The sequence below is a fragment of the Fusarium proliferatum genome (assembly GCF_900067095.1).
Source record: "Fusarium proliferatum ET1 genome assembly, contig: FPRO_scaffold008, whole genome shotgun sequence".
NCBI classification, from domain to species: Eukaryota; Fungi; Ascomycota; class Sordariomycetes; order Hypocreales; family Nectriaceae; genus Fusarium; species Fusarium proliferatum.
The window spans coordinates 1,925,163-1,950,602 of NW_022194797.1; the positions used below are offsets into that span (position 1 = coordinate 1,925,163).

At 48.4% G+C, this 25,440-nt stretch overlaps 10 protein-coding genes and 2 non-coding genes across 12 annotated transcripts; 8 read left to right on the top strand and 4 right to left on the bottom strand.

Moving 5' to 3' along the window:
* Nucleotides 1-104: 104 nt before the first annotated feature.
* Nucleotides 105-1,279, top strand: FPRO_14452 (uncharacterized protein; the record flags this gene model as incomplete). The annotated part of the gene is made up of 2 exons (XM_031219478.1): nucleotides 105-366; nucleotides 417-1,279. 2 exons carry the CDS (start codon nucleotides 105-107, stop codon nucleotides 1,277-1,279), a joined length of 1,125 nt encoding a protein of 374 aa, XP_031085233.1.
* Nucleotides 1,280-1,428: 149 nt separating this feature from the next.
* Nucleotides 1,429-1,524, top strand: tRNA. Its single transcript has 2 exons — nucleotides 1,429-1,465; nucleotides 1,489-1,524. It is a non-coding gene; the product is annotated as a tRNA-Phe (tRNA).
* Nucleotides 1,525-2,188: 664 nt separating this feature from the next.
* On the top strand, nucleotides 2,189-5,545 carry FPRO_14453 (uncharacterized protein; the record flags this gene model as incomplete). Its single annotated transcript, XM_031219479.1, has 3 exons — nucleotides 2,189-4,113; nucleotides 4,162-5,136; nucleotides 5,230-5,545. The coding sequence occupies 3 exons, from the start codon at nucleotides 2,189-2,191 to the stop codon at nucleotides 5,543-5,545; spliced, it is 3,216 nt and encodes a 1,071-aa protein (XP_031085234.1).
* A 491-nt stretch (nucleotides 5,546-6,036) lies between these two features.
* Nucleotides 6,037-7,655, top strand: FPRO_14454 (uncharacterized protein; the record flags this gene model as incomplete). The annotated part of the gene is made up of 4 exons (XM_031219480.1): nucleotides 6,037-6,519; nucleotides 6,691-6,831; nucleotides 6,887-7,351; nucleotides 7,401-7,655. 4 exons carry the CDS (start codon nucleotides 6,037-6,039, stop codon nucleotides 7,653-7,655), a joined length of 1,344 nt encoding a protein of 447 aa, XP_031085235.1.
* A 476-nt stretch (nucleotides 7,656-8,131) lies between these two features.
* On the bottom strand, nucleotides 8,132-8,731 carry FPRO_14455 (uncharacterized protein; the record flags this gene model as incomplete). Its single annotated transcript, XM_031219482.1, has 1 exon — nucleotides 8,132-8,731. One exon carries the CDS (start codon nucleotides 8,729-8,731, stop codon nucleotides 8,132-8,134), a length of 600 nt encoding a protein of 199 aa, XP_031085236.1.
* An 867-nt stretch (nucleotides 8,732-9,598) lies between these two features.
* FPRO_14456 (uncharacterized protein) lies at nucleotides 9,599-10,657 on the bottom strand (the record flags this gene model as incomplete). The annotated part of the gene is made up of 1 exon (XM_031219483.1): nucleotides 9,599-10,657. One exon carries the CDS (start codon nucleotides 10,655-10,657, stop codon nucleotides 9,599-9,601), a length of 1,059 nt encoding a protein of 352 aa, XP_031085237.1.
* Nucleotides 10,658-12,549: 1,892 nt separating this feature from the next.
* On the top strand, nucleotides 12,550-13,856 carry FPRO_14457 (uncharacterized protein; the record flags this gene model as incomplete). The annotated part of the gene is made up of 4 exons (XM_031219484.1): nucleotides 12,550-12,741; nucleotides 12,792-12,873; nucleotides 12,946-13,342; nucleotides 13,391-13,856. The coding sequence occupies 4 exons, from the start codon at nucleotides 12,550-12,552 to the stop codon at nucleotides 13,854-13,856; spliced, it is 1,137 nt and encodes a 378-aa protein (XP_031085238.1).
* A 623-nt stretch (nucleotides 13,857-14,479) lies between these two features.
* On the bottom strand, nucleotides 14,480-15,871 carry FPRO_14458 (uncharacterized protein; the record flags this gene model as incomplete). Its single annotated transcript, XM_031219485.1, has 3 exons — nucleotides 14,480-14,691; nucleotides 14,749-15,343; nucleotides 15,398-15,871. 3 exons carry the CDS (start codon nucleotides 15,869-15,871, stop codon nucleotides 14,480-14,482), a joined length of 1,281 nt encoding a protein of 426 aa, XP_031085239.1.
* A 1,839-nt stretch (nucleotides 15,872-17,710) lies between these two features.
* tRNA lies at nucleotides 17,711-17,792 on the bottom strand. The gene has a single exon. It is a non-coding gene; the product is annotated as a tRNA-Ser (tRNA).
* Nucleotides 17,793-18,122: 330 nt separating this feature from the next.
* FPRO_14459 (uncharacterized protein) lies at nucleotides 18,123-19,337 on the top strand (the record flags this gene model as incomplete). The annotated part of the gene is made up of 1 exon (XM_031219486.1): nucleotides 18,123-19,337. One exon carries the CDS (start codon nucleotides 18,123-18,125, stop codon nucleotides 19,335-19,337), a length of 1,215 nt encoding a protein of 404 aa, XP_031085240.1.
* Nucleotides 19,338-20,842: 1,505 nt separating this feature from the next.
* Nucleotides 20,843-22,649, top strand: FPRO_14460 (uncharacterized protein; the record flags this gene model as incomplete). The annotated part of the gene is made up of 2 exons (XM_031219487.1): nucleotides 20,843-20,894; nucleotides 20,947-22,649. The coding sequence occupies 2 exons, from the start codon at nucleotides 20,843-20,845 to the stop codon at nucleotides 22,647-22,649; spliced, it is 1,755 nt and encodes a 584-aa protein (XP_031085241.1).
* A 779-nt stretch (nucleotides 22,650-23,428) lies between these two features.
* FPRO_14461 (uncharacterized protein) lies at nucleotides 23,429-24,963 on the top strand (the record flags this gene model as incomplete). Its single annotated transcript, XM_031219488.1, has 3 exons — nucleotides 23,429-23,490; nucleotides 23,546-24,707; nucleotides 24,760-24,963. 3 exons carry the CDS (start codon nucleotides 23,429-23,431, stop codon nucleotides 24,961-24,963), a joined length of 1,428 nt encoding a protein of 475 aa, XP_031085242.1.
* Between the last annotated feature and the right edge of the window lie 477 nt (nucleotides 24,964-25,440).

Consider the following 25,440-nt stretch of genomic DNA (forward strand, 5'->3'; position numbering starts at 1 on the left):
AAGAGCCATTGTTTGCCCCTTTCCCCAAATTTGTTGTTGCACAAACTGTGATTCTCTCAAGTCTTCGAAGTAGGTAACGTTAGAAGCACCAAAAGGCAAGTAAAATGCGCAAATTTGCGTTACTAGGTGCGCTCTTAGGCAGCCGAGTGTCGGCGACGTGCTATTACCCCAACGGTATCAACGCAGCAAAAGACTACAAGTACGAACCATGCGGCAACTCAACCACGACGTACTCAACATGCTGCTACTTTGGCGAGGGCGACAAGTGTTTGGCAAACGGCTTGTGCAACCAGCCAGGAAAATACGACTACCGCGCTGCTTGTCAGAACAAAGACTGGTCCAATTGCCCAGAGGTTTGCATGGACAGTAAGTCACCTCCAAACCGCCAAACAGAAAATGCAGCTGACATTAGATAGCGGATTCAGGTACTTGGTTTCCATTGCAGACGTGCGGGAAGAATAAATACTGCTGTCCTCCAGCAGACGGAAGCGATTGTTGCGACAGCGGCGCTGAAATCTATACCCTCAAAGCACCCGATCCCAAGTCCAGCACCAAGACGAGCGATGCGACGAGTACTTTCCAAAGCGTAATTCGCACGACCATCGTACAGACTCCGACCTCAACAGCAAATCAAGGGGATAGCTCGGTCAAAAAGTCCTCTACGCCTGCGATTGTTGGAGGCACCGTCGGCGGTGTTTCGTTCATCGGGTTCTTGTTCCTTGGAGTCTTCTGCGTTTACAAGCGGCGTGATAGACCTTCTACTCCGCACGCGACTGCAGTGACTCCCGAGAAGAAGGACGATGCTTCAAGCGGCAAAGGCAATGCCACGGTTGAAGTCTTGCCTCAGATCGGTGTTGCGGAAGCTGAGGGGACAGAGGGTAACAGGTACACAGAAGTTGACTCGCGGGCTGTAAATGGTACTCGTCCTCCACTGGCGTACCCTGAAGAGGATGGAATGCCACAGCCCGCTGATGTGACACTCCTTCAGCAGCCATATCCTGAGAACGATAACATGCCAGGAGCTAGAAGACCAGGGCATGGTCTTCGGGGAGAGGCAATGAGAAGGGCAGGGAATGCTTCGACGGAGGCAGATTCTAACCCAATCTTGCATGCTGACTCGAACCCGATCTTACATGCCGATTCCAATCCGGTTTTCCATGCGGATTCAAATCCCATTTTACAGGCTGACTCCAATCCTATCAATGAAGCGCCTGATGATGCTTGGGTCAGGCCTCGTGTTACGACCACTCCCAAGAGCTCGCCGCATGAACTCCCATAGCATTTGCCATAGCAATTTAAAGGAGAGAATTTATATTTAATGACATATTTTCACCTTTATGTGCATGCCATTGCGACCCCAATCAATCTCTCGTGATGATATGCGGCGGTGGCAAACATGTAGGGTAGTAAACACCTTGCTTTTAACAAGCGGGTTTAGCTCAGTTGGGAGAGCGTCAGACTGAAGTTAAACTTCAATCATCATTCGATATCTGAAGGTCATGTGTTCGATCCACATAAACCGCATGCTTTTTGCTGTTTCTACTTAAATTCTAATGTCTCTCTTTTTTTCACATGGCTTGCTTATAGACATAGTGACGGCTTGTAATCTTTTTAACAGACGAGTGATCACTAATATAACTTTTATTTAGGATTTCAGGCCTTTATATACTACCTACCTATTACTTATACTGATTCTATCCCACCCATGGCTGGAAGCCCCCCCTTCTCAACAAGTTCTTAGTTTAATCCCATCCCATCTTCTCAAGTACCAACGATCAGTTCTATGTATGGAGCTGTTTACGGAAGGTGATATTTCTCAAACATGGAGTGTGATGGACTCGGGGTTGCCAGGTTCAGTTACGATGATCTTGGCTCGTATAGCTACAGGCGTGCCAATCAAGATAGACCATTGAAATGATCAACATCCTAGACTGCCTCATCCAATACGCGCAAGTCGAGCATGATCATAATGATCCGGGATAACTATGCAACTGATTGATGCGCATCACGTTGAACCTGGACCGTTAATATGCATGACGAGGACACGGAAATGGTCCGGTGTGGCTTTAGTATGATGGCTTAAGTACAAAACTTTGTAATTGATCGCACTGCTCTATAAGAACCCATAAGAACTGACGGTCGCGACCAGAGGAAATGCACCCCTCCCCATCAGGTTTTGCCAGCCACAATGCCCTTCCTTAAACAGCTTTGCACAGGTCTCGCCTTCGCAGTACCGTTGGCCCTGGCCCAAAAAGACAACCTTGGACTCGACAATGGCTACATCGACATCGAGACCAACAACTTCAAAGCCCGCATCGTTCGCGACGCACAAGTCCTGGTATCATTGATCCCAGGAGACGATACTTTTGACTTTTTACCATTTGATCAAATTGATGTTCGCGCCCAGAATGGGCAGTACCACTGGGGCGATATCACGTACAGATATCGCAAACAAGGCGCCTCAGCATGGACGAATGGTGATTCTGCTCAAGAGCGGCAGCCTGTGAAGAACATCAGCTCGGGAATTGCTCTTGCGACCTCAGATCTTGGCCCGACACTACCTAATAGCCCTCTCAACATCACCCGGGAATGGCTCGATTTCGAAGGTGACCTGGGTCTACGCTTCACCATCACTAATAATGGGAATGACACTGTTGAGCTTGGCAGCCTGGGGTTCCCAGCTGAGGTCAACAGTATCTTCACCAACAGGACAGCCAAGGAGATGCAAGCCCACTGCTCTCTCGCAGATCCCTATATTGGCCTGGATGCTGGCCACATTCGTGTCACACCAGTCAAAGGCACTGGCAATGGTCTTGTCGTCACGCCGTTGAACGGAACCGATACACCACTGGAGGCTTATCGGGATCTAAAAGAACCTTGGTTCGAGTCAACTGGTTATGCAAGCCAGACCTTCGAAGGGTTCTATGAGTGGCAGGTCCTCACTAAGGCGTGGGCAGAGAATGAATGGAAGAACCAAGAACCTTGGAACGAACCAACTTCCAAGATGTTGAAGCCCGGCGAGTCGCTCAAGGTTGGTGTCCGGTTCTCTCTATCCGAATCTATTCGCGACTTTGACAACGCCATCAAAAATACTGGAACCCCTGTTGTAGTTGGTGTTCCTGGATACACTATTCCGCGAGACCTCCCTGCCTTACTCTTTCCTCTGAGCGATAGTGGAGTTGCTTCAATGGATGTCTCACCGAAAGGAGCACTTGCAATCGAGAGAGCTGGGAGGGATTCCAGAGAGGGGTACGAGCTTAAATCCTCATCATCTGCTTGGGGACGAGTTCGTGTTAGCATCAAGTACAATGATGGCAAGGTGCAGACTGTCCACTATTTCATTACCAAGCCAACATCAGAGACCCTCAATGACCTTGGGAGCTTTTTGACTACCAAATCTTGGTTCAATGTTTCATCGGATCCTTTCAAGAGATTTCCATCGGTCATGACCTACGACTACGAGAAGCGCGCAATCGTCCAGCAGGATCCACGGGTCTGGATTGCAGGCCTCAGTGATGAAGGCGGCACCGGTGCTTATGTCGCAGCCATGCTCAAGCAGGTGGTTCAGCCAAACGCTGAAGAGATAGCCAAGTTGGACGAGTTCGTTCAAACCACGATTTGGGGTGGACTTCAAGGGACAGACTACGGAGTGCGCAAGTCACTTTTCTACTACGACCCTAAACTGGACTACCCTTATGATAAGGATAGTGACTGGACTTCCTGGACGTCTTGGAACAAGGGAGCTTCGGAGAATGTCGATCGTGCATACAACTATGTTCATGTCGTGGTGGCTTATTGGTCCATGTACCGTGTCGCCCGAGCATACCCAGAGCTAACAACCAAACGTTGGAGCTGGTACTTGGACCAGGCTCAAAAGACCATTATACGTATGTACCAGAAAGACGTGTCATATAGAGACGTTGGTCTGATGGGCGAGACTGTGTTTGGGGAGGTTCTGAAGGACCTAAGGCGTGAGGTTAAGGGCACTCCAGCACATGCTCTCGAGGAAGCAATGAAGGAGCGTGCTGTGCTCTGGGATGCGCAAGATATCCCTTATGGAAGCGAGATGGCGTGGGACTCCACGGGTCAAGAGGGCGTATACTACTGGACAAGGTGGGATGAAAATCCGACGCGCTGTGCTGTACCTTGCTAACTCTATAGACACTTCGGCTTCAACGAGTCGGCTCAAAAGACAGTCGACAGTGTATTGGGATATACCCCAAACGTACCTCACTGGGGCTGGAACGGCAATGCCCGTCGATATTGGGACTTCATTTATGGAGGAAAGCTCCAGCGCATCGAGCGACAGATCCATCACTACGGCTCTGGTCTGAACTCCCAGGTCCTGCTCTCAGCATTTCGTAATGACTCCTCGGACTCCTATCTCCTCCGGGTTGGGTATGCTGGATCATCTGCCCCGCTCACCAACATCAATCAAGATGGCTTCCCTAGTGCCGCGTTCCACTCTCGACCGGATACTCTCAAGTGGGATGGTATCACCGGTGATTATGGCGGTGGCCTCATTGGTACAGTGCTGAACTCTGGCACCTATGTCGCTGAGGACAAGCAGCTTGGTATGGTTGCCTTCGGAGGTACAATCTCCAAGACTACAGCACAGTATTCTGTTATACCGAAGGACGCTGTAAGAAAGAGGATATTCATCGGGCCTTTCAACGTCATGATTACTGTTGATATGGGATCCATTAGCAACTTCACATTCACCCAGGGAGAAAGTAGTGTTCATGTAGAGCTGGCGCAGCGGAATGGTTCACCCAGGGTCACCAAGACTGCGGTATGGGTTAAGCGACGGATGGCGAGGAATGGGAACTTTCCAAAGCCTGGAATTCCACCGGGACTGTTGCCATTGAGAAGGGGCGAGGAGGATGGATCGTACCACTCGATGTTACTCTATCCATCGGCAAGAGACGTACACTCCCGTGAACTTTTTTGTATCATAAACTCGAACTATCAACTAACAGTGAGCAATACCAAGTTCTGCGTAGTGAAAAGCGCATTTGGATCTTGCCGTGAATGGTTTCTACATGGACCGTGCATCAGTCAGTCACTCGATTTCTTCCTCAGTAAAGCTCAGAACAACCATTATTGTAGCATTATAAAAGCTCGTGTCGCGAACGCGCTCCTACTACAGGGTTAAGCTAAACAAAGTACTCTCTGCTAATTGAAGCTCTCACCCACAAGTCTCGACTACAAACTGAACAGTTCATCTAGACAAATCTCTTCCTACGTGAACCAATCACTTCTAGCGACCATGACCGATTCCATTTCAGGCTATCAAACTATAAGCAGCAGCTGGCTAGAGCAGCAAAATGTCGTCGCGTCCAGGGAAGGTAGCTCACAGTTACGACAACAGAAAGAGAAACAAGCGGGTTGGGTTTGGACATGGTGCGCTTGTCGGGCAGCAAACATTGAATCTTCCATAACCGGATGCACTGGGTGCAACCAATCGAGATGCCAACATTGCGAGGTAAAAGACAAGCAGTCAGAGAACGACAGCCAGATCAGTATCGGTGGTAAGTCACGATGAATTCGGTCGATGTACGTAGTCAGAATACAAAGACATAATATCCGCTACCATGATTGGGGGGAGGACTTCCTTCAGAAAAATATCTAAATGAAATAGCATACTTATTTTCTCTTATGAGAATTACTGGTCGATCGTGACGTCAAGTATTATATAATCTATGTACATCGTCTAATTCAACCATAATGGGAATTATCCATGCTCCTTGTATAACTACAAGGTTATACAAGTAACTCAAGTAAACGCTCTCCTTGTTTCTGCTCAGTATGCTGTGTCGCCTTCATCGTGGCGTAGCTATATATATAAGAGTCGTGTCTACCCCCAAAGTATCATTACATATCTGAACCTTTGAGGACTCAGAGTCAAACCTCGTACTGCCAAACATTCTTTTTTCCCCCTCCTCTACCCAAAAATAATTCATGGCGTGGTTTTAAGGTGAATTATCATTAATTATTTATATTAACAAAACTACAAAGAACCCTCTTAGAATCACAATGAACAACAAAACGATCGCGAGGAGACACAGCTACGGTCCCTCAGAAAGAAAACCTAGAAGTCACGATAAGCTACCACAGCTGGTAGACTGTACAAATCATCCAACTCTGGCTAAAAAGGCTACAGAGTCCGAGGGAGTTAAAGATGATGGAAATCTTCAACGAAGCTCGGAGGTTACCCAGGGAATGCTTAAGATTTTGAATGACAGATACGCTGATCCTGGAAAGATTGGAGCCAAAAATTTGGTAGATTGGTTTATGACTAGGGGTTTTAAGGAACCAAGACGCAAGTACCAGGTTGAAGTGGTCCACCATTTCTGTCACTCAAACGAGCTTCAAGAACTCCAGTCTAACAGCTCCAATATCTCATCTAGAAAGTCATGTCTTATAGATGATAGAACGGTCAACGGCACCACATCGACCCGCAATAGCAATCGGAAGCCACTGACCTCCCACGGTATGTATGTTAGACTCGTGGAAAAGGTAAGCCTCTCCTCTCCCAAAATCGAGCCATAGTGGTAATTGAGATATCAGAGATTCCACGAGCCGCCGTCTAAAGGGGGAATCAAAAAACCCAACACCGACCGTAGACTGGTGTGAGAACTTCCAAAAGCTTCTGACGTCTTTTGAAGTTTCATGCTGACATATCTCTAGCTTTATTATGAACACAGATGCCATGCATTGGTCGGTGTAATGGCAACGGCTCCTGGGTATCAAAGGAATGCTTTGGTACACTTCCTATACTCATATATTGCTTTTCAGCCTTATATAGGAGTCTCATCCAAAGTATCCAAAGTGAGCGTATACGCCATGTGAAATCCAGCTTTCAGTTGACTTATTCCTTGTACAGCCACAAGGTCTCGTCACATATGAGCTCTCATTCCATTTGCTTTTCTACTCATTGAAGCTAACCCAACATGAGCCACGAGACATACGGTTCAGACAAGATAGTAGTCCCTTGAGAAAGGCCCATAATATGAGCTGTCTTCAAGGCAATTCTCCAACAGCCCCCATGATCGACTACCTTTGTCAAGCACAAATTGCAGTGTGCATTACGCCAATGGATGGTGGAATCTGTACGGGCTACTGCTTTGTCGACACATACTTTCAACCAGAAGATGAGAGGCAATGCGTCGAGGATTATTGTGATAGAGGCATGCAGTTCGACCCTTTTACCACCGGAAAACACGATGCTGATATGCCAATCTTAAATCCCGACGACTACTTCCTAATCTCTCTTCAACACCAACTGGTGGTTTTCAAGGATGAATGGAAGAACACAGCGAAAAGATTTAAAGAGAGAGTAGAAACATATGTAATAAGTTCAATGCTCGGGATTTGGAGCATAACTAATTCTCGCGCAGGTCGACGAATTTGACTTTGCTTTGGCTAGCAAGGAATCACAACGGCCGCTGGCATGGCTTCGGCATGCAAGACGCAAGTTGACCGAGCTGGTGGTGTGCTTGGAGACAACCGTCGACTGTTGGGATAACTTCACCTATCCGGACCATATGCAGACACGCTATGGACGTCAATCAATGGTGTCTACTGAGCAGACTTTCGCGGAGGTGAGGAATTGCTTGAAGGAGCTGTACAACATCCGTACGCTTTGTGACTAGCACGAAAGAACAGTGAGGCAGTCCCTAGTGACACTGGATGAGATTCACACCGATGTAGCTAAATCTTCACAATATGGACGAACAATACAGGATCTCCCGCATGCAGGCGCAGGTTGCTGAAAGTACACGAGTTCTTAGCTGCTTTCTACTCTATGTGTGTTTCCGTGGAGATTCGTGAGGGTGTAGATGTACTGACTCGACTTTACAGGTTGTGTCGCTCATTACCCTCGCGGCGGCAATACTCTCTATGCAAGAGGAAGCTATCCCTGACTTTCTGGGACCTACCAAGCTCTCGTTCTTTCTATTGACGCCCATGCTGATACTTCTTGTTTTTTTGGTTGCTCGGCTGGTTCAGCATTGGGACAAGGTTCAATTGTACATGTCCCATCCAGGCAATTGTGTTCAAGCTCGCAAAAGAAATGTCGATATTGGGATAGTCTAGTAGCTAACTCAGTGGGGGTTTCTATTTCTTTCCTCTATATAACACTTTTCGTAACTCCATTTGCGCCTTTTTCATCAACTCCTTGGGTTGCAACAGCTGGTCGCGTCCAATCAAGCTGCAACTCATTCATTGGCACGTCCCACAGAATCTTTTGCTCGTCCTTCACCACCACGAATCCCGCCTTCTTATAAAGGTACAAGGAAGCCTCCTGGGTACTCGATGTAAAAAGCGTAACCTTGTCAAACTTTTGCTGTTCGATAAACTCCATCGCCGCCGCCATCAGGCGCTTTCCTACTCCAAGCCCGCGAGCTCGCTCATCAACGATAAAGCCGCGTATTTGTGCGGTGTTGGGCTGTTGAAGGTGCTCTGCGTCAATCAAGATAGTCCCCACAATCTTTTGAGTGAAGTCGGCGGAATTGTCAGAGGGTGCTGACTGAACTGCTGCGAAGATTTGGTTGCGAGGATTGGTGAGTCTTTGGATGAGGTCGGCCCAGCTTTTAGCCAGGGAGGTCTCGAAGGCAAGGCCCCAGGAGTTGTATGGGTGATAGTAGGAGATGTGCATCTCGAGACATCTGGCTAGTAGGCCAGGACGATATCCTGGCTCGATGGTGATGGCTGGCTCTGGGATCGTCATGTTTGTCGCTTGGTAGAGAGTAAGATGAGTAAAGCGTTGCTGACACTGCCTATAACTTATGAGTGAGAGATGTAAGACTGGGGGGTCAATTGTCACACGTCACGGGTCACTGTGAATAAGTCTTGGCACGCCTTTATGGTCAATCTTGTCAATTTCATGTCAACAAAGTGCGGGGTATAAATCGCTTCAATGTCAATCGATGCCAATTGATCAGCACTTTTTTTGTGCACCAAGCTCTAATTGGATGGCGACATGTCAATAGCAGCAATCAAGCAGTGCATTAAGAGAGGAAAAGATAGGATCATCGTCTTTTGCCCAGCATCGTAGCCTCGCAAGTACCAAGATCCTGGGATTGTCAGAATCTGTCTTTAGGGTAAGTGGCGGCAGGCTTCGCAATCCCCTAGTCTAGAAAACTCAGCTCAACTTTGGACAATCCGAGGTAACAAATCCGCCAGATAATCTGACCTTCCTAATGCAGGCACAAAACGCAAGGAGTTGAATCCTCTTCCAGATTTCATGAACCGGCGGAGATGGTCCACAGTACCGCATACACAGAGTTGAATCCTTTTGTTAGTAGACAAACCTAGACAAACCTGGGGTACTGACTTACAGTGCATGCCCAGTAATCCCTGCTGGTTAAAACGCCGTTTCACAGTGCCTTGTCGCCAGGGAAAGTTGAGGTGAGGACCATGACACCCACTGAAGCGCCAAGCACTGCCGCCAAATAAAGTCGCATTTTTACAATTAATAGCACAGTAGAATTCATAAATGATCAAGTATTGCAAGCCAGTTATATTCAATGGCAACGCTAGTATGCAAATGCCCGCCTAAATTCATCAACTATCTATTTTTATTCACCCAGGCTTCTCAAATGATGAGCTTGGTGAGGAGCTTGCCCTGGTTGACACCGCTGAACAACTTCATCCAAACCTCGGGCTGCTGCTCAATGGGCGCTTCAATGACTGTCTCGGCAGCCTCAAGCTTGATGCGGCCGTCGGCAGTGGCGCCAATAAGCTCGCCAAGAATGGCGGGCACCTTGTCCATATAATCGAGCATGATAAATCCACGGATGTTGATTCTGCAGGAAATAAGCTCGAACCAGTTCTTGAGAGCCATGGGCTCGTCAGAGTTATATCCGCTAACAGCACCGCAGACAGCGATATGGCCGTGCTTCTTGACGCGGGTCAGCATGGCGTCGAGAATGTCACCACCGACATTGTCAAAGTACACATCGACCTCGTCGGGGGTAGCAGCCTTGAGGTCCTCAAGGAATGTAGGGCTCTTGTAGTTGAGGCACTCGTGGGCACCGATGCTCTTCACCCACTCGCACTTCTCGTCAGAGCCAGTGATGCCAATGACTCGCTTAGCGCCGAGGATCTTGGAGGCGATCTGGACAGCCATAGAGCCAGTGGCGCCAGCAGCGGCTGAGATGACAATAGTGTGCTCGGGCTTAGCCTCGCCGGCATAGTACAAGCCGGTATACGCGGCGAGACCAGAGGCGCCAAATGCACCAAGGAAGTGAGTGGTGGGCAGGCCGTTGGGCAGGGGCGCGAGGGCCTGGGAGTTTTCGGCTTCCAGGATGACATATTCGCTCCATGTGCCCAAGTGGAAATCCATGCAGAGATCACCGACCTTGAACTTGTCCGACTTGGACTCGACCACCTCAGCGATAATGCCGGAGCGCATGGGAGAGCCGAGGGGCACTGTAGGCACGTAGAAGCGCTCAGGTGCGACGGTGCTCTGGATAAAGTTCCTTAGGCCAGTGTCGTTGGAGAAATACTGGACTTTGGCGAGGATCTGGCCATCCTTCAGCTCAGGCAGTGTGACGGTCTGCAGCTTCCAGGTAGCATCTGGGCCAGACAGGACAGGCTCCCCTGTAGGTTTGTTGGCGAGGACCCATTGCTTGGTAGTGTAAGAGGATGTCATGATGATGATGATGCGTGGAAAAGGTTAAAAAGGGGAAAAGGTGTTTTGTTTCTGCTGACGGTTTGGTGGAGATAGTTAATATGCTGGTCTGGCTTTTACGAAAAACGTTGCTTTTTAAACCTAGTCCCGTCCAGTCAAATACAGCCAAACCATACTTTATAAGGACGACGCGAGTTTGCCGTGATTAAAAGGCGACGTTGCCATGCGGTCTTGGCCTAAACCTTTACGGTGGCGGTCTCCGGGGGGCATGAGGGTTGCATTTCCGACGAGGCGTTCTAGCAGGGAGGGACCCTTGAGACCTCCTTTCATGCGCGACGGGCACATTGAGTAAGGACACCGACAACCTGGATTGTGGGCAGCAGCCATAACGTGGCGTGGCAAGGAAAAACAGGGGGGGGATGAGTTACTGTGACAAGGAATGGATGATATGATGTGACAGAAGGGTTTAAGTTACGGTACCATCCAGAAGCACGTCAACGTTTCGATCGATATTTCCGAAACTCAAAATTAATTATTAACTCAACATGTGAAGTAGACGTTTTGCGACCGTTAGACTTGTGCCAAACCATCGACGGGCAGCGCGGGAAGCTTATCTTGCAGTCCTGTTTTTGTTTCCCCTAGTGCCGAGTCAGTGCGGTTTTTTCCCCCTCTCTCTCATTGAGCGTCGGCGAACTGCGCTATTCTTGTGCAAGATCGTCACCTAACCCAGGGGACAAAACATGATCCGTCTGGACAGTCAGCAGATTATTTCCTACAGTAGGCTAACGTTCTCCGATAGGATATTTTCAGGACTGCACGCTAAAATCTCGTTTTGTGTTCCTATGTGGGCTATATATGGGGAACGATGGAGACGCTTGATGGCGGATTGTTCACCAAGTGGTCAAGGAACGAGACGGGACGGGCCCCAGAAATACTCCGTTGTTTCTAATTCTTGGCGAGTAATTTCATTCAACCATTTCTTCAGTCTTTGTCTCTACAATCTCGGGAGGGCCGTTTTTTTTGCTTTTCTCCGCATTGTCTGTTCTCAAGCCCTCGGATGATCTTAGCCCTACAAGACTTTGTTTTATAATGTTTAGGTCAGCTGGTCTATTCTCTTTGAGACAGGACGGTGAGCTTGCTCTTCAGCCCTGACACTATTCGCTCTGGAAGCACTAGAAACCCGGCACTTTCCCGGCTTTTCATTCGACCCGTTTACGATGTCACGGCTGCGGGAGTCGAGTCAAGAAAGTGTCCTTGAATGTGGAGTAGTCTGTAATCAAAATGTTTCATGCGGCAACTTCGGTTGGTTCGCCTGTTCCTGCACCAATATTCTGGGTGCCAAGAGGTTATTTTACGTATCGTCTTTTTCTTCCATTGGATCGTATGTGAGCCTCTCACGTGAGCTTCGGATATACAGCACCAGCCGAAGCATCCAATCCCCCCTCCCCCTGAGTGTATCAAGACCCAGCGTTGAGGCTCCTCCCATTGCCGCGCCAAGTCCCGTTCGCCACGGATCCGTCATCCGCGCTGGCTAAAGGGCCCTGTCAAGGATCTCCTTGCTTCATCACTGCATCTTTCCAAGGCCGTTGCCCCCAAGGATCCCAGGGTTACCCTCATACCCGGCGGAGCCTCTGTACTTGAATAGGCAAAGAGACCACAGCCAAGTGCACACTCGCATGTCTTGCCTCAGTCATCTGTAACAAACCAGTCTCATTTGGGCCAAGTTTCCGCTCAAGAACCCCCAGCTAATGCAGGTCCTTTTTTCCCAGGCCGTTCGGTTGGAGTAAAGTGATCGACATGACCTGCTTATGGTTCCTGTTTATATAAGGAAGAATGGGTTCCTTTTTGCTCCTCCCTGTATGTTGAAATTTCTCTTGTTCGGCGTATTTGTTTCGCTTTGAGTGCTTCCCATCATGTCGGCGGAAGCAGTAGAGGTGATATCGACACCGCAGGTTTTCATGCCCATATTGGGTTATGTCAAAGCCGAACTTGCCATCAACTGCTTGATTGTGCTGCTGGTTCTGATTGTCGTCACTCTGCGGGTCATTGGGAGACTTATGGGACCTGGACTTGGATGGGATGATGGATTCGTTATTTTCGCAACGGTTGGTGACTATCTTTGGATGAGCTCGGCCATTACTGACTGTGATTGCAGCCGCTGGGCGTGGCCATGTTGTGTTGTCAAGGACTTTTCGCGCCTGTTGGAAATGGATACGAGTTAGCGAAGCATCCTGAGCGTGCGTTCCCTCACCCGCAGTCGACTATCATCTGCCTCTGTGCTAGTACGATTTACTAACTCCTCGATCCAGTCGCCGCGAATATTCCTTTCATTCTCAAGTTGACATTCTGCATGCAAGCCATTTATGTCACACTCCTCGCCTCCGTCAAAGCGAGCATGTTGGCCTTCTTCATCCGAGTCTTCCCAACAAGCTTCATGCAAAAGTCATCCAAGGCTGCCCTCGTCTTTGTTGCTATGTGGCTCATTGCCTATCTCTGCTCTTGTATCTTCCTTTGCAACCCAGTCTCTGCTCAGTGGACTGCCCAAGGAAAGTGTGGAGCGTACATCCCCATGATTCAGTCCTTGATCGCTACCAACGCTATTGGAGACTTGATCATTATGGCGCTTCCTATGCATAGCGTTTGGAACTTGAAGACACGCCGTGCGGAGAAGATTGGTATCACGTCTTGTTTCGCATTGGGTCTTGCGTAGGTCTCTTAGTTCATGATGTAAGAAGCATATACTGACTCGAACAGTTGCGTTGTCTGCGCCGTCTTCCGACTTATCTACATCTCAACTGTCGATCTTAACAACAACATCACCGGAACCATGCCCACCACCATCTTCCTCTTCATCCTCGAGCCTAACCTGGCCATCCTCTGCGTCAGCATTCCCATGCTCCGACCTTTCTACGCCAAGTACAAGAAGCGAATTGGGGGGTCTCGATTGGATGAATACTCTACCGAGCGTTCAACGGGATTTAGGGATGCCAGCCGATCAGGTGCCGTCAGCACCCAGCCAGAGATTGCTCGAGACCCAAACCTGTCGACCTGGGAGATGGATGATTATAGGCCGAATGATAAGCTTCAGCACGGTTATGCCGTCGCAGGATTCCCTGATGAGTCAGGGTCGGAGAAGAACTTGACTGTTGGATCTTCTGAGATGAAGAATAACGAGATCAGTGTTGAGACTCGATGGACAGTCACTCACTCCCGAAAGTAGAGTAGTCATATTGCAACAGTGTATATAGCAGGCAAAATTCTGTAACTGTCTGGAAAATGATAAATTTTTCTACCAACTGGCTCAACGTGAGTCTCGAATCGCTGTTCAGGTATCAGGCCATGGCTCCTTTGAGAAGATGCCTCTCATTTCAAGCCGTAAACTAGTTCGCCATGCGTAAAATGTCAAACAACTTGAACCCTGGATTGATAGGTATGTATCGAAAAAAAACCTGTGGTGAGCTCAGCACGCTCTATGGCCAGGCCACTTTCTCGTCCAGGCCAAAGTCTCCTGTCGCCTTGCGCTTCTAGGCATCGCCAGCTGGCAATGAATGAAGATCCCAATAGAAATAACGGTGGCGATAGTTCGATTTCTCTCAAAAGAGGGTCTCGATGACAATAGCCCCTTTCCCCATCTCAGACTAGGACCATCTTATGCCATGTAACCTCAACGGTAACAAACAACCGAGATAAAACAACCCGTTAACCAAGTTATATTTATAAGTTTCACGATGGTGGACAAACCGCAAGGCACGAGAGGAAGCGGTGAAAAAACGACTGGTGCAATTTCTAGCATAATAACCGACACGCTCCCATCCCAGGATATATAACTCCGTATTATAGACATCAAACATCATACCCACTTGGGGTGGAAAAGAGACCTCGAATCGACCTTTGTTTCAGATCTGCTTCCGCGACGTCCCGCGCTGCATCTAAGTTCAGGCAGTATTTATCCTTTGCGATGGATTGGTATCGTCTTAGGATATCGGTTGATTCCAATTTCTTCTGGTCCATGTACTGGTAGTGAGCGGCCAAAGCGTCGCCTTGAATCACAACAGCTGGCAGAGAGTGTTAGTTATGCATAAAGCATGTTGGATTTCTAATGGTGGACTTACGGCGTCGAAGCTTTTTGGGGAGGTCGAGAACGATCATGTCTTCGTCACCCCGTCCTTGGGGCCAGTTCTCAGGATCCGTGTCGAGGATGTCATCGCTGTAGATGCACATGAAGTTGATTCGGATTCGATCTTCGTACATGGTCCAAGTTTTCTCGAACCTATAGAGGTCTAATTGGTTCTTCTCAATGTTCTCAAACAGAGACATGTGCATTTGAGAAGCGATAGCCCAGTTGCGGTAGCTATCGCCCCAAATATCGTATTTGAGCTCAGCAGCAGGGGTCTGATCAAGCATCGCATCGTCAGGGACTCTAAGCCATCGATGGTTGGGCCAGGAAGGAGGTTCATTCTTGAGTTCCCACTTGTACTTCTTGGGGCCGTCCCACGAAGAATGTCGTGATGGTCTCCAGTAATCAGTGGCGTTTGTGACGCTGAATGGCTCAAAAGCCTCTGGGAAGTATGGATGAATGGCACCCATGCGCATGTGGAAGAATCCAAGAGGGGGGTTGTTAATAATGTTGCCAGAGACAACAAAGTCCTTGGGGTTTTGGACTTTACGTGTGACAAGACTGGGGATGGCATTGTCGTCGATCCAGACCTGGGAGACAAATGGTTAGTGTTTAGCGAATTAAGACATGGACATTGCACGTACGACATCGTCATCAATCTTGACGTAATACTTTCCACGATCCAATTTCTTCCAGATGTTCTTGTATGTGTACGTCCCTGCAATCTCGTCGGAATAAATCTTCTTGTATCGCTGAGGATTCGAAGCAAGTATCTCCTCGAGATATCGGAGATCACCCTTTTGCTCGGTGTTGACGACCCAGAGGACTTCATCGAGCCATCCTCCATTCTCAACCAGGTTGCGCTCGATGTAGCACTTCATTATCTCAACTCGGCTTTGTCGACCGTAGAATACCAGTCCGCTGACGGTGATGTTGTCCGGCTTGACATGTTTTGACTGCTTCGTGGCAGAGACGGCATGGTGATGATGGGGTCGATGAAAGTCGCCAAAGGCAGGGAAGCTGTAGTAGAAAAAGAGAAAACCGAGAGCATAGATTGCGAAACATGCCACTATACAGTTACGCCATTGTTTCTTGCTCTCTTGGAACCGACCAAACATCGACATCTTGTCGTCGGGAGGAGACGAGGTGACCGTCGGGTGACTACCTGGGTACGATCTGGCCCTTAATACCTGGAGGAATAAGTCAGTACTGTATGTTTGCCATGTTGCAAGTTGAGTCGTGTAACATGACTCAACCTGTTTTTTGTGTAGACTTGACTTACAAGACAAGCGTACAGCGTAACACTGAATGATGCGACTCTACCAAGGGAGATCCCCAGAACGAGCAGGGAAACAGCTGGATCTTTATTTCAAGAGCCCATTATCACAGCTGAAGTGGAGAGCAGGGCCTAGATTCCGAGCGGTTTTGTTAGTGTGGAATGATCGAGGCTTGCTTACAGCGGCCTCACCATCCGAAGTTGCCAAGTTCAGTTGGCTCGGCTCCACCAGATCCGAGTTGCCGAATTCGACATGCCCTTTCGACTAAGAGGACCCTGAGTCTTTACGCTACAGCCACTACGAGGTAGTAAAAGAGCTAAAACTGTCTTTTTCCTTCAAGGCACAAGGGATGCGCTAAAATAGGTATCGCCCTTATCGCGGGATTTCTTGGTCTTTCGTCATCCCTTGACATATCTTACAACAGCTGTTCAGACAGCTCAAACATAACCAAAAATGCCAAGACGCGGTAATCCAACGCCCAATAGAACAATATTAATCGTTGAAAAAGACGATTGAGCCCTTGTCCCTGGCAATGATTGTCGGCATCGTACCTGGAACCTGGGCTGGTCAACGGGGCCCGCGCGTCTGGAATGCAGGGCCAAACTATCAGGTTACGCAAACAGCAATAAGCACGACAATCAACAAAGGCCAACGATTCTAGCCCCCCCACACAGCGCAAGCCACGATTGGTCCTCTCGTAGTTTCCGGCATCAAAGTTTCCACGCTTTCGTCGTATCTGCTTACAATCAAGCTTTTTGGGGCGCTTCTAGTCGCCGAGAGCGTTTGGTATGCGACGCTACCCACCGAATGCTTCTTTATTAAGCGAATTTTCGAGGTCCAGGCGTTGAAAAACTTCTGGCTTGGCCGTGTAGCATGCCATGTGAGAGATATCGCATTTCTAGACTTTCTGGCTCTTTCAGCCCTGCTGCTTTGGGTCTGGACATCCCGGGGAACTGGAAGCTGGGGATTTCCCGATCAGAGCTATGGAGCTGAAGCAAATCATATCATGCATTTGTCACACCACCTGCCTTGGCGGAAATTAAGCTCTTTGGCCCTCTGAAGCAAGGACAAATTGGGAGCGCCTCAGCGAAGTCTTGTTGGATCTAGTGAACTTTACGTATCCCCTGCTATGGAGGGCTGAGCATAGTTTCTTTCGGGGAGTCTGCTTTCACCGAGGCGTCTAACATTAGATGCCGTCCAAACCATCTTTTTCATGTGAAACTAACTCAACCTAAAGGCCTTTAAGGAATTACGAGATCTTGGGAGTAAGTTGTTGCGGAAGCATATGTCTATGCTTAAACAGTAGACGACGGGTAGACGACCTACCCTAATTCACACAGAATGAATCTATGGTTTATGTTCTATAGACCAAACAACAAGCTCGAACTCTCAAAATATATACAATCATTTTGTACAGGGAGGATAAGGTACATATACTGTAATTACATTTCATTGCATTTTGTTGGTAAAGAAAATATCCCAGCAGCTACGCCGGTTTTCACTGATACCTATCTTAGTAACAGCTAGGTAAAATATAAATAATAATTATTACAGTATTATAGCTATTAAGACAGGCCAAGCATATTAAAGATAATATAGAAATAAGAGGAAAAAATAGAGAGAGAGATTGTAGAGTATTATTAAAGTAATAAAATTAGGAAAAGGCCAAAAAGTAATATTCGACGTGGGCCTGATTCGAACAGACGCCCCCGAAGGGAATAGATTTCTAGTCTATCGCATTAGACCACTCTGCCACCACGCCTTTTCAGTTGCTAGACGGTGTTCCAAGAGTGATATATAGTAGAGCGTAAATCAGCCTCACCCCCTGCACAGGACCAGCTATAACTGCCGGTGATCTAAAAACCATCTTCTTAGCTTGGGCACTCTGTATTTTCGACTTGTAAATACGAGATTTCTCTTTCCTTGTTCCCACGTGCAATTATTCTGTATCACATTCGTCATCGTCAAAGTGGATTCAATCACCAATTAACATCCGCTGATTCGTCCGCTCGTAACAAAACCCATATCTTCTCCTCCCTCACCAAAAACGCAAACTCAAAAGTTCGCCAAGGGTTATTATTAACAACAAAAAATGCCCTCTCACGAAAATGAATACGAGATAAATAACCATTCCTCTGCCGCGCGCTCTCATGCCGATTTTCCGTGGCACCCCTTGCAGTCTCGTATTCAAGATGTCATCGCCCCAGGCAGACTCATAATCGTCGGTGACGTACACGGCCATTTGCCCGAACTGAAGAAATTACTGGAAAAAGTCGCGTATAGCAAGTCTAATGGAGATAAACTCATTTTCGTCGGGGACTTGATCAACAAGGGGCCTGATAGCCCGGGCGTTGTCCAGTTGGCGATGGAGCTTGGGGCGAGTGCGATAAGAGGGAATAATGAGGACAGGGTGCTTGCTGCGCATACTGCTATCAAAAGGGGGGAGGATACGAAGCTTATTGAACGGTCAAAGAGGCTGGCGCTCGAAGCAGAAAAGGAGAAGGAGGTCACAAATGGCGAGCTGGCCCTATCTGAGTCGAAGGAGGATTTGAAGTCAATATCACCGGAGGACCTCAAGCCTTACAGTTCGGAAAGTGACTTTACAACTGCCGCCAATCTTACCGATAAGCAGATTTCCTGGCTGGCATCGCAGCCGCTGATTCTGCGTATCAAGCTTCGAAAGGGAGCGACCTCACCGCCCTGGAACTCTGGGACTCTACTTGTCGCGCATGGCGGCCTGGTTCCCTTACTTCCACTGGAAGAGCAAGATCCATGGGCTGTCATGAATATGCGAGGATTGGTATACAAAGACCCAGAAGCTACTGTTACTGAGCCCATTCGAGCAGGGTTACTCAAGGGAGCCAAGAGTCGGACGAGACGATACGCGGCATATCACGATGCCACTGATGCCGATATAAGAAGCGAGTTGGCGAAATGGGCAGATGTCGTTAATGGCGGCGAAGGCTTCAGTGGTCAGTACAAAGAGGGCGTTGTTGGATTTCCTCTCGAGACCCGAGAGGGCGACTGGTGGATTGATGCTTGGAATCGATGGCAGAGCTCGATCGAGGATCCCGAGAAACGTAGCATTGTCGTCTACGGCCATGATGCAAGAGTTGGAATACAGGTTGGCGCAGACTTGCCCGAGGTTCCAAGATATACCTTTGGTCTAGATTCTGGCTGTGTATACGGGAAGAGCTTGACGGCTATTATCATTGATGAGAAGGAGGATGGCAAGGGACTGTCGCATTCGATAGTCCAGGTTGATGCGATCAAGGAGGATGAAGAAAAACATGGAGAGGCGGTCTGATATTCTCATCCAATCCATTAGCTTCTAGAAGAGGATGCGATGAGGCGTGCAGCTCAGTATGGTCGACAGCTGCTGTTGCTATTGCTATCTATCCAAAGCCACAGACTTAGCTATGTCATACTCCAGCGCGAGTCAACTGATTCAAAGGTGACATGCTATTCGCCTGCAGCCTGTAGGTTTCGTATAGACCCTCCTTTACTTATTCATGTGAAACATGTTGAACTTGGTCGCTTTGGGTAAGCGTCATTGTTCTCAAAAATGATGCTCCGATTTTGGTCCGAGCTAAGCCATTTTCACGCCCTACGCAGAGCGTCACGCGCCACGAGCTACCAGCACCGATTGGACCAATGCTGTGTTATCATTCGCGAATGTCACTTAACAGCAGCGACGATTTCGAAAATAGATGGAAAGTCAAAGAATGTTATCTTATTGATGGAATTATCGAGGTCTTTACAGAATGGTAATTTAGTCAACTCATGTCGTCAAACCTCTTCCGTTGGTACATGCACGCTTACCGGCTCGCTGTTCTTCAAGGTGCAGCATCTGGCAAAGGATGTAATCCTGTGATGGCTGTGAGATAGCTCCGATCGCGCTCGATGTTCTGTAGTAAGCGCGGATGAAAGTAACGATCGGTGTATCAGGCTCTCCAAACTCATTGGCCTGAGCCTGAGCCAGCTGGCGGCGAGCAGAAGGCAATGCTTTGTGAGCTGCAGCATCAATTCTTGAACAATCGAGGTCAAACTATCTTAGGAACAATGATAATCTGAGATGTAGACTTGAATTGTGCCATGATTTACTCATTTGCAGAGCTCACATAGAATTGTCGTGCTTCTTCTTCACCGTCATCGCTGGGGAATGAGAAGCAGCGATTATACTGAAGATGGGGTACTCGAGATTTGGAACATATCGCTTAGTAGATATTTAAATAAGCATCTACTGAAGAATGGAAAATAAGGAGCCGGCTTGCAAGTCTGCGTGCTGTTCAATGTCATCGTAAATGGCTTCCGCACCACCAGCGCTCAGAGCTGAGCTTGGTGAGTCAGGCCGTCTCCGGAGAGAATATTGAACCAACAATCCGTAGAAGCAAGCTCATACCGCTAAAGTGACGCATGGCTTTATCTTCGTTGGAGATTTAATGAGATAATCTTATCTATGACTCGTCATATATGGAGAAGGTCTGTGCCAACGCGCATGAGTAATCACTCTAATATGGCAAACTATGGAGAAAGACAGCCGGGGAAATACTACGATTGCGGCTGAAAAGAGCAGAAGTAAATCGCCTCTGACTGTTCCGTGATGGAGACGTAGTATCGCATATTCGGTGTCACGAATTTTTGGTCAAGGTGGGGGTTAGTCTCACTCCGATTCCGGAAAGTCAACGACGCCTTTTGTCATCAAGAAGGCGCCTCAATGACTGACTTTGCCTGGCCTCAACACCATCGCAAAACCACCTAATAACTACAGGCGATTGTCCGCAGGTAATTGCAGGGACAAAGGCCGAAGCAATGGGTTCCAGTGCACCGAGACGGCCGCCGTCGGATGACGTTGATGGTGATAGTAAGCAGATTTTAATCTCGGGTTTGAGATCCGCTAATGCGTAACCCGATAGTCTTGACCTTCTCGGAACTCGATTTTGCAAGACTTGGACTCGCGAATGGGACAGTTGGTGAGAGAAACACACCGATTCAGGACCAGGGAGCTCAGCAATCGTATTTTCCGCCTCAGAATGCCGAGTTTTCGTTCGGCCATGAGCACCTCGATTTCACGCATGACTTGCTCAACTCCATGATCCCACCAGAACAACAAAGCGAATTCTGGCTTGATCCTGCATTGAGCCTGAATTCGTGGCAAACACCCGCTGCGGCACCCACACCAACTGGGGGAACCATCTCGCCATTGGCAACATCGGGCAATCGAGCGGGAACTCCGACAACGACATCCCCATTTGGAGTTCCTGGATTCGGACAATCGTTCAACGGTTCTCCGATAGCTGAGACCTCCCAACGCGGACTTCCACGGAAACGAAGTCATTATTTCCGCCGTCAGCCTCATAGAACGGGAAGTGATCCAATCTCAATACCTCGCCATAACCATCAACGCGACAGCACTTTAGATCCTATGCAAAGATGGCAAGAATCGCCTCCGGAAGCTGAAGCGGCGTCATTATCCGCCATTGCTGATGCACTACAAAAAACACCATTGAGAACTCGCTCATCCGCTGGGAGCCTAGGTCGAAGTCGAGTTGGGAGTCGCGCAGGGTCTACGCATAGTTTAGGAAGTGCGACGAGCTGTTCTTCTGCGTCAGTTGGATCACCCCAGTCCGCGACTCGTAAAGGTTCGTTGAAAGGTCGAGTCACAAAGTCAAAACGTTCTTCTACCACCAAAGGCAAGGAATCCCAGAACAGGCGGTTTCCTTGTACCTTTTGCTGCGACAAGTTCAAAAGTAAGTATGACTGGGCCCGGCACGAAAAGTCTCTTCATCTCGACCTTGCTGGCTGGCGATGTGCTCCATTCGGAGGAGTAGTGGTGTCCACAGAAACAGGGCAAAACCATTGTGCATACTGCAGCCAACTCGACCCAACTCCAGAGCATCTCGATACTCACAACCACGCTGGTTGTCAGAATGACGACAAACCTCCTGTCTTCAGTCGAAAGGATCATCTCACCCAACACCTTCGACTCGTCCACCACGTGAAAACGGTACCGGCTATAGATTCGTGGAAGGTTGAGGGACCGCCCGTGAAATCGAGATGTGGAATCTGCGGGCTTCGAATGGAGACGTGGAAAGAACGAGTCGAACATCTGGCGAAGCATTTTCGAAAGGGTGATACTATGGCTGATTGGAAGGGCGACCATGACTTTGAACCGCATGTCAAGGCTTGTGTGACGAATGCGCTGTCACCTTATATGATCGAGGTCGAAGGAAAATGTCCCGTGCCCTTCTCGGCAACTGATCCAAGCTGTCGAGATCATCTTCTTCAGATTCGAGAGAACGTTGGCCGAACCACGGACTTTGCTGAGGGGAACCTGGGCAATCTGGACGCAGTAGAGGAAACTGCAGCGCCGCCGCAACGCTCAATGACACAGGACAGCAGCTCCATGGCCTTCCCCGAATTTCTGGTCCACCACTTGGGCAGATACGCACAGCGACAGATGAGTCTCGGGGTCATTCCAACAGATGAGATGTTTCAGACTGAAGCGAGGAGGATTGTATACGATACCTCGGATCCATGGGATCAGACGCTAGCGGATAACAAAGACTGGCTTTCTTGTTTCAAAGAACATCATGTTAATGGTTCTCCAGGTAACTGAGGGTTTCTGGCTGACGGCGAAGAGGACATTCCTTGGAACGGTTTATGTGTAGATTGGAAAACTGGTGTTTGTAGCCCTGGACTGGGCCTTAGATTGCGTTATATTTAAAGACTAGATAGTAATAAACGAGATTGATAATGTAGTCATATAAAGGTTCTTCATCTTTACGCCTTATGTTTACTAGGGGTGTTCAACAATGCCAATCATAGAAGGCGCAGGGCGTAGGGCGTGTTTTCGGGAGCGAGGTTCGGCCACATCATGCGCATCGCGACCAATGAACCATCGAAGAACATAAACTCGGTATTGAGTTTCAGCATGGATGGTGTTGAACGATAGAAGAGCTCGCTAGATGTACTAAAAGTAGGGTCCGCGTCGATGATAGCCTCAAATTGTTTGATGCTATTTATAGTGTATCTAATCGAGAAATTCCCATACCATGCATTGCACCAGGATCACAGACCCATGTAGCACGCATCAGATAAAACAAAAGAGATTGAGAGAAAGATAATCTTATCTCCATCACATCACATGCATATCTCAAAACAGACTTCAACGCGGACTGATAAACGCCCCAGGTAATCAATCCGAGAGTGGCAACTCCGCCAGCCCCGTCGGCCATGAAAGAGGAAATCCGAAGCGCCTGCGTCTCCATAATAAAAATGTGATCACACCGACTGAAAAGATTGCGCAAGACTAGAGAGATAAGCTTAAATATCGAGTAGTTGTTTTCTTTGACTATGATTCTGTAGGTCTCATCGTAAGGTTGCTGAATTGCAAAGATGAAGGTGCCGTTGTATGCGAGCGCTGGTGTCGCAACCTCATGTGTTGCGTTCCTCTTTGGGTATGTTCTCCAATCGTGATAGCTCCGAGAACGATTATCTGATTACGTTGTTTAGAATGGACACTGGGAGTATTGGTCCTATCACCACTATGACTGCCTTCAAGGAAACCTTTGGCGACTTCTCCGCAACTATTCACGGCGTTATCGTGTCAACAATTCTCATCCCTGGGGCTTTGACGGCGCTTATTGCTGGTGCTCTAGCACATCGTTTCGGACAAGTGAGACTCATCGCCTTAGGATCCATCATATTCGGTATCGGCGCTGCAATCGAATGCGGCGCTCCTTATCTCGGTGTCTTCATCCTCGGTCGGCTCATCAAAGGAATGGGCGAGGGTCTGTTTCTCAGCAATGTCTACGTTCAAGTATCAGAGATGTCTCCCTCCAGGGTGAGAGGCATCATGACCGCGCTTCCGCAGTTTTCCATTACTACTGGTATTGTGACTGGTTACTTCACCTGCTACGGAACATCGCGGCTCGGTAGCTCGTCTATTACATGGCGTCTGCCTCTCGCCATTGTTGCATTTCTCGGCTTTCTTCTGTCGATGGTGGCTTTCATCGTCCCTCCATCTCCACGGTGGCTTCTGTCCAAGGGACGCACAGATGAAGCTCGAACGGTTTGTCGACAACTCGGCATTGATGAAGTTGAGGAGAAGGAGCTTCTCGCTCAGGTCTACGATACCCCGGGTGGTTTAGATGGCGAAACATCGCTGTGGCAAGACATTCAACATACTTTTAGAGATTTCCGATGTGCCTTCTCGACACCATACCGCGGCAGAACAGCTTTTGCCTGCTTTCTGATGGGTATGCAGCAATTCAGTGGCATAGATGGAGTGCTCTATTATGCGCCAATTCTATTCACACAAGCAGGTCTTAGCGGCGAGAAAGCCTCGTTCTTGGCATCAGGAATTTCGGCTGTCGTGATTCTCGCAGCTACTCTTCCTGCAACAATCTTCGCTGAGCAGTGGGGTCGGAGAATGCAAAGTGTCTTGGGTGGAGTTTTGATCGTCGGTTTGATGGTGATCATGGGATCGCTATATGCGTCTGGGCAAGTCCACCCTGAGTACGGCGCAGGGAGATGGGTTGTCATCGTCTGCATCTATCTCTTCGCTATTGCTTTCAGCTTCACCTGGGCCATTGGCTTCCGAACTTGGGTTGTTGAGAGTATGCCAAGACGGACGAGAAGCAGTGCTTCGAGTCTCGCGCAAAGTTCAAACTGGGTGGGTGAAGCTCCAAAGATTGTGTTGTGATATGTACTAACTTATTTGATAGGCTGCTAACTATATCGTCGCCCTCGTTACACCGGTGTTGCTTGACAAGTCCTCGTTTGGCGCATACTACCTCTTCGCCGGATGCAGTCTCGTCACAACGATAATGGTTGTTTTGTTCATGAATGAGACGAAAGGCTATAGCTTGGAGGAAATCGAGAAGAGGCATGAGAGGACGAGGGACAAGAGAATCCCACTTAACCTTTAAAGTCATGTCACGCAAGGATAGCCTTATCTTGTAGTGAGAATGGATTAATGTATCAATACTCCCATACAGAGGCCCAAACTTTAAGAAGGTTTGCCTGAGACGCGCGAGGATCCACAGCATCATCAAATAAATTAGCCATCTCGGAGAGGCGTCGGATTTTGGGGTGGATGCAACTCTTATACAGGTAACTAGCTTACCATAAAGGCGATACAGCATATTAGGCGGAAGCAGGTTATGCGTTCACTCCAATTAAGGCGTCATAACCTGAAATATGATCGCGCATAGTCACTAAAAGTTAAACAGTAGGAGGAGGTTTTGTGTAGATGGGCTGTTCAGTTTGCCCCAATAGCCAAGGAGCGAGACGAGCGTTTATAATACAACAATGATGTTGTTCTGAGCATCACTGAGGGAGACATCGAGTAACTGATGCCCTGTTCTATTGATAAACCATTCATAGTGAGACTCAGATGTGCTTTT